Below are 7765 nucleotides of genomic sequence, written 5' to 3' on the forward strand. Positions count from 1 at the left end.
AACGTGATCTAAGTGTGCTACAGGTTTGTAGATTAACCAAATTATAATTTATTTTCGCTGGATGGAACTAGGGTGTGCGGCTTTAAGTAATAACTTGACATGCTTTTTTACAGGTTATACAAGTTAGTACAACCCGACAAATATTTCTGTTCGGCTGCGGGTGTTCAATTATGTTTTCTCGATACGATTACAACATAATCATAAACGTTTAAAACACGCAAGATAATAAGACGCTAAGAGTTGTCTCCCTTTGCAAATTGTTTTAGGAATTTGATATTATGTTATGTTATGTGCGTGTACTTTATTTAAAAGTTTGACAGTTTAATTTTAGTTTAAAACAAAAACCTAAAAGGTAATAAATTCGTTACGCGGTTTTTTGACAGGCGTACGGGATTGTACGCTCCTCCAAAATCTGCGTTTGCTTCGGCTGAGGATATAGGCGCTATCCTGTGAAGGTAAGAACGGGAAAATCCGCGAAACTTGCCATACACAAAACCCACAACATAACAGTACGCAAATCAAAAACGAAACAAAACAAAACAAAACAAAACACGTACCAGGCGTAAATGGCTGTGAAGATGCTTGGCAGTGTAATAAACATTTCGAGTTTCCTCCAGTCTTGGACGAAATATCCGAACAGGGCGAAGGTCATCACCCCTACTGACCAGAAAACCCTGCATCATCATTGACTGCATCATGCGGTAGCTGGACGGAAACACTTCGATCATCAGCACACAGGACGCTAGAGCCGACGCCTGGAAAGAAAGAAGGATGGATAGAAAATAAAAAGTAAGTAGAAAACAATAATTCTTACAGTATTGCTAAAGCAATGCATGTTCCCCACCGAGCACAAACAATTTTCCTATCTTCTAAGTTCAAGGGCCATAACTCTGTGAAAAATGGGTAAATCGCCATGAAAGTCAAACTTAGTCTGTAACAGTACACGGTAAAGCTATACACAAAATGTCATCTCAATATTTTTCGGTATTGTAAAAAAAAAATATCCGGACAAACGGACGGACAGACTGGCAGACAGAAGGGCGAACAAGAAATATATAGTCCCTTCCGGTTGGACTAATAAGAAAGAAAGCAAAATAGAAACAAACAAAGAATGATTAACAATTCCATATTTTATACAAAACAGTAAGTTTACTGAGTCAGTTGTAAGTTGGAGGCGGGGGAGGGGGGACGTAGTAAAGGGGGGGGGGGGGGGCAGTAGTAAATCGCTCACTTGATGCGCGGTCGGTCTAGGATCGAACCATCTCGGTAGGCCCATCGGGCTATCTCTCGTTCCAGCCAGTGCATCACGACAGGTATATCAAAGGTCGTGGTATGTGCTATCCTGTCTGTGTGTTGGTGCATAGAAAATATCCCTTGCTTTTTATGAAGATATGTAGCGGGTTTCCTCTCTAAGAATACAGGTTAAAATTACCAAATGTTTGACATCCAATAGCCGATGATTAATAAATGAATGTGCTCTAGTGGTGTCGTTAAACAAAACAAACTTCTTCCTTTTTTGGAGCACTGTAAGCGCATGTGTTAATTGATGTCTGGACCAAATAGGTTTTTCTCTACGCATATGAATCAGATTTTCTAACTAATCTGGCTAAATCAAAACAAAGGAGTTTAATTTCACCTTTCGATATATTTATCTTATATCATTCAAGAATAATACGATCACAGATTACCTTCCAATGATTTACCCACCAGAGTTAGACACAAATAAAACAACGGAAAGTATAAAGAAGATTTCATACCTTGATCTATACAGAGATTCAGAAAGACGTTGGCCTTTATACAAAGCAATATTCCTTCTGCTCCAGCTTTTAGTGTCTATATTTTGAGCTATATTAGGGCATGCTCATTACATGCTGATTTTAAAGACCGACATATCGTTCTGGTAGAAAAGTTGTTTGATCAGGGCTATAACATCCGAGAACTTCTGAAAGCCTTTAAAACTTGTGTGGTAGAGGCAATTTCATAATATGACGCATCACCGACTAACATGATGTCTGACTCTATTTTGACCGTGTACAAGCCTTTTTATCTTTTTGGTGAAAATCCTCTACATTTCAACTATGGACTTGATGGCTGTAGGCTGTGCTCGTGACGGGTGCTACCGTTGGGGTAGGATATGCTCGTGACGGGTGCTACCGTTGGGGTAGGATGTGCTCGTGACGGGTGCTACCGTTGGGGTAGGCTGTGCTCGTGACGGGTGCTATCGTTGGGGTAGGATGTGCTCGTGACGGGTGCTACCGTTGGGGTAGGATGTGCTCGTGACGAGTGCTACCGTTGGGGTAGGATGTGCTCGTGACGGGAGCTACCGTTGGAGTAGGATGTGCTCGTGACGGATGCTACCGTTGGGGTAGGATGTGCTCGTGACGGGTGCTACCGTTGGGGTAGGCTGTGCTCGTGACGGGTGCTACCGTTGGGGTAGGATGTGCTCGTGACGGGTGCTACCGTTGGGGTAGGCTGTGCTCGTGACGGGTGCTACCGTTGGGGTAGGCTGTGCTCGTGACCGGTGCTACCGTTGGGGTAGGATATACTCGCGACGGGTAGGCTGTGCTCGCGACGGGTGCTACCGTTGGGGTAGGCTGTGCTCGTGACGGGTGCTACCGTTGGGGTAGGATGTGCTCGTGACGGGTGCTACCTTTGGGGTAGGCTGTGCTCGTCACGGGTGCTACCGTTGGGGTAGGATATGCTTGTGACGGGTGCTACCGTCGGGGTAGGCTGTGCTCGTGACGGGTGCTACCGTTGGGGTAGGATATGCTCGTGACTGGTGCTACCGTTGCGGTAGGCTGTGCTCGTGACGGGTGCTTTACCGTTGGGGTAGGCTGTGCTCGTGACGGGTGCTACCGTTGGGGTAGGATATGCTCGTGACGGGTGCTACCGTAGGGGTAGGCTGTGCTCGTGACGGGTGCTACCGTTGGGGTAGGATGTGCTCGTGACGGGTGCTACCGTTGTGGTAGGATATGCTCACCTTTCGCGAACACCTGGTATCATTACTGTTTTGCATGCCAATAAGGCATCATAACTGTTCGGGTTTTCTAAGCTAGTTTGAGAGTGGCAGTCCTCTTATAGGCGGCACAGGAGGTATGAAACACCGTTACGGATATTCTAGGGGAGTGGCTGTCCTCCTAAGGACAAACACCTGATAGTGGATCACGAAAGCAATCACGACTTTGCATAAACATCCTTTCACCTTTGCCTTGTGCAGATACGAGTTTGATCACAGAATAGTCGCGTCATTCACATTTACAAATTAAAATATATTTTAACAAACAACAAATGGTTTTGTAATGCTTCATAAAATGTTGCGAACGAGAAATATTTTAATTCCATTATCTTAAAAGTATTACATGTACATTTTTTTATTTCTCTTTTTTTTCTTAGCTGGAATCAGCAATATACTAAGTAAGCAAATATAAAAATAAGAAATTTCATAACTTCAAGATCAATATTTTCAAATATAATGTTTTGTTGTGAAATATTACGGATGAGACAAGTCAATAGTGAAGCATATTTAATTTTGTGAAAAGGTTAACTTAAAAAAAAAATCTGCAGAAAGCCTGATGTGAGTGATGTGATAAAATGTTGTATCATCTGTCAGAAAGCCTGATGTGAGTGTTGTGATAAAATGTTGTATCACCTGTCAGAAAGCCTGATGTAAGAGTGATGTGATAAAATGTTGTATCACCTGTCAGAAAGCCTGATGTAAGAGTGTTAAATGTATCACCTGTCAGAAAGCCTGATGTAAGAGTGTTAAATGTATCACCTGTCAGAAAGCCTGATGTAAGAGTGTTAAATGTATCACCTGTCAGAAAGCCTGATGTAAAAGTGATGTGATAAAATGTTGTTTCACCTGTTAGAAAGCCTGATGTAAGAGTGTTGTGATAAAATGTTGTATCATCTGTCAGAAAGCCTGATGTAAGAGTGTTGTGATAAAATGTTGTATCATCTGTCAGAAAGCCTGATGTAAGAGTGTTGTGATAAAATGTTGTATCATCTGTCAGAAAGCCTGATGTAAGAGTGTTGTGATAAAATGTTGTATCATCTGTCAGAAAGCCTGATGTAAGAGTGATGTGATAAAATGTTGTTTCACCTGTTAGAAAGCCTGATGTAAGAGTGTTGTGATAAAATGTTGTATCATCTGTCAGAAAGCCTGATGTAAGAGTGTTGTGATAAAATGTTGTATCATCTGTCAGAAAGCCTTACGTAAGAGTGTTGTCATAAAATGTTGTATCATCTGTCAGAAAGCCTTATGTAAGAGTGTTAAATGTTGTATCATCTGTCAGAAAGCCTGTAACAATCCCCTTTCACCCTACACCCCATCTCATGTGTTCATGTTTCTAGCTATGTTTATCTTGTATATCTTTTTTCCAGCTCACGACGTCACTAATCGTCTGAGGCAGAGGTCGCTTGTGAGTTTCGGGTAAAATCAAAACAAGAATTCCACCAATCACAGTGCCCACAGCAAAAATCACCAATGGAATCTTTACGTCCGTCTTGGCCTGAAACACACGGTTTAATCAATATTAACAGTGAAATAATCACCAATGGAATCTTTACGTCTGTCTTGGCCTGAAACAAACGTTTAATCAATATTAACAGTGAAATAATCACCAGTGGAATCTTTACGTCTGTCTTGGCCTGAAACAAACGGTTTAATCAATAGTAACAGTGAAATAATCACCAATAGGATCTTTACGTCTGTCTTGATCTGAAACAAACGTTTAATCAATATTAACAGTGAAATAATCACCAGTGGAATCTTTACGTCTGTCTTGGCCTGAAACAAACGGTTTAATCAATAGTAACAGTGAAATAATCACCAATAGGGTCTTTACGTCTGTCTTGGTCTGAAACAAACGGTTTAATCAATATTAACAGTGAAATAATCACCAGTGGAATCTTTACGTCTGTCTTGGCCTGAAACAAACGGTGTAATAATCACGACCCACGATCCACCACGTATGTCTTTCACTGAAGGTGGCCCCGTGCTACTAAACATGACGTGTATGCGGTACGTGCTATTATACCTGTGTGGTAGTGCATATAAAGCATTCCTTGTAACTAATAGTAAAATGTAGCTGAATTCCTCTCTAAGATTATATGTCAAAATTACCAAATGTTTGACATCCACTGGCCGATTATTAATAAATCAATGTGCTCTAGTGTTGTTGTTAAACAAAAAACAGACTAAAGTGTAGACTCAAGCATTTAATTGATAATCTCGCCATGACCGTACTTAGAAGAGGGCAAGGGAGTGGGCAGTTGCAACCTCAGAAATCAACTACTATATTGTACTTAACATCCAAACTACGTTCAGTGGATTCACAGTTACGTTTCTCAGTTTGTACTGAAAATATCTCCTGTAACTTACAAATGATGCTTCACTTAAATCCATTAGGCTATCGGATTTCACTTTGAAAGTCACAAATTTTCTTTATTTAAGCACATCCATTAAATTGCTAAACTTTTTTTTTATCTTAGAAAAGTTGCCCATTTTGTTCAACAGGATAAAAAAAAAAACATCTAAAATCCTTTGATTTAGGCTAGGTATCGTCCTGCTCGTCCATAACTACTTTACTCCAGACTTTAAAGTTTTAGAAAATTTATACTCAAGTATTTGGCTATTTGTTGGGGGTTTTCATTAATGTCTGTCCACATCGCATGTGTAAAAATAAAGGAAATTAGAAGAAGCTTCACAATACACAAAACGTGCTTTACAAACTTTACAGAACCGCTGTTCGGTGGTCGTTATAGAGTAGATCCATTGTCAAGTTTAATATTTCATTTAAAAATACACTTCATAACAAATTAAAACAACAACAAAAAATTTTATAAAAATAAAACATATTCTATTAATATGAAAAAACACATTGAATATTACATTTTGCTTGATTTTGAAAATTAAATGAAAATAGATTCTACTAAAAAACGAAGGATAATATGTGCAGTGTGTTGCTATCAAACAATGGATGCTCCGTAAATACTTACAGCGTACACAACAATGGGTGCACAAATGCCGCCAACATTCTCAAAGAATGACGCAATCCCCAGAGCATGGTTCCTACAAGAAATAACAGTTTAACACTTGGAAATAACAAAAGGGGAACACAATTAAATATATATATATATATATTAAATTGCGTGCCCATTATAGTTTCCAGAATCAGTGTCTGTATTTGCAACGTGCTCCCAATAATTTTATATGTGGTGAAAATAATTACATATTCGTTAAAAATGAAGTTTCTAGCTCTATTAATTCGAAAAACACGCACTGAAAGAGCAGACACCGACATTATAAACGAAAGAAAATGTATTTAATACGTAAATATCGTCGTTTGGAAGGACCTATCAATAGACAACATCTAACCAATGACAGAAAACTGAGGATAATCTTTTTTTTAGTGAAACACAGAGATACTGAAGGATGTCCACTCATATTTTTAAGTTACATTTCCTTTCCCAGATTCACTGTTCGACGGTTGTTGTGGTCACTACTGTTGAATGGATAATATGTAAATAAATTACTTCTTCACTTGATTGTTGTGGGGAATATCTCGTATTCACTGCACGACGGTTAAGATGTAAATGAAATGTGGCTTCGCAGTGGGTAATATTAACTCATATATGGGTAATACGGTAAATATAATACTCCTTTCAACTTACTGTTGTCAATATCTCAAACACGGTTAAGATGTAAATGAAATGTGGCTTCGCTGTGGGTAATATTAACTCATATATGGGTAATGATGTAAATATAATACTCCTTTCAACGGACTGTTGTCAATATCTCAAACACGGTTAAGATGTAGGCCGAAATAAAATAGTTCTTCATCTTGTTGTGAATATCTTTGACATAGCTAGGATGTAAACAAAACAGTTTTTGATATCATCGTTGTGGGAAGTACTAGTATTTCTGATCCACTGTTTAAGATATAAATAAAATAGTTTTCGTTGGTTGTTGTGAATATCTTTGACATAGCTAGGATGTAAACAAAACAGTGTTTGATATCATCGTTGTGGGAAGTACTAGTATTTCTGATCCACTGTTTAAGATATAAATAAAATATTTCTTCACCGTATTGTCGTGGGAAATATCTCTGACGCATACAGGTAGATAATGGAGTAACTTCCGGTGATTCCAAATTTCCCGATCATCACCAATGTGATATTTAACCAAGCCAAATCGACCCCGTCAGCTAAAACAGAGAATATTAAAACAAAACAAAAAACGTAATAATAACAAGATAATATATATATATATATATATATATATATATATACATCAATTATTGACCGTCATTGAGGGCAATATCAATTTCTTCGGTCCATAAATGATATTGCCCGAAATGTGGTCAATAATTATTTTATTACATAATGTTATCCATAATACTCGTACGACGGGATACGCATAAAGTAGTTGGTCTTAAAGCAACATTCTGATAATAAATAGATAATATATAACTATTATAAGAGATAAAACTGTTAACTAACAGATATGGCTCGGCTGAAACACGCGGCGTGCGTCATTCCAACCAACGCAGGATAAGAAGTTTGTTTTGTTTAACGATGCCACTAGAGCACATTGATTTTATAATCATCGGCTATTAGATAACAAACATTTGGTAATTTTAGATATAGTCTTAGATAGGAAACCCGCTGCATTTTTTCCATTAGTAGCAAGGGATCTTTTATATACACCATCCCAAAGACAGGGTAGCACACACCACGGCTAATTATATACCAGTCGTGGTGC

The 7765-nt window shown here is 38.6% G+C and overlaps 1 protein-coding gene across 1 annotated transcript in view; it reads right to left on the bottom strand.

Annotated features, from left to right (window-relative positions):
- Positions 1–3337: 3337 nt before the first annotated feature.
- Positions 3338–7765, bottom strand: part of LOC121379447 (organic cation transporter protein-like) — a 14036-nt gene continuing 9608 nt past the window's right edge. Inside the window, exons 7-9 of the mRNA XM_041508094.1 lie at positions 7088–7208; positions 6001–6073; positions 3338–4511 (exon numbers count right to left, since the gene is read on the bottom strand). Of these exons, the coding sequence (XP_041364028.1) occupies positions 4350–4511; positions 6001–6073; positions 7088–7208 (356 nt within the window). The 3' untranslated portion in view covers positions 3338–4349. The remainder of the gene's footprint in view (positions 4512–6000; positions 6074–7087; positions 7209–7765) is intronic.

The sequence above is a fragment of the Gigantopelta aegis genome, chromosome 2, assembly GCF_016097555.1.
Source record: "Gigantopelta aegis isolate Gae_Host chromosome 2, Gae_host_genome, whole genome shotgun sequence".
NCBI lineage: Eukaryota > Metazoa > Mollusca > Gastropoda > Neomphalida > Peltospiridae > Gigantopelta > Gigantopelta aegis.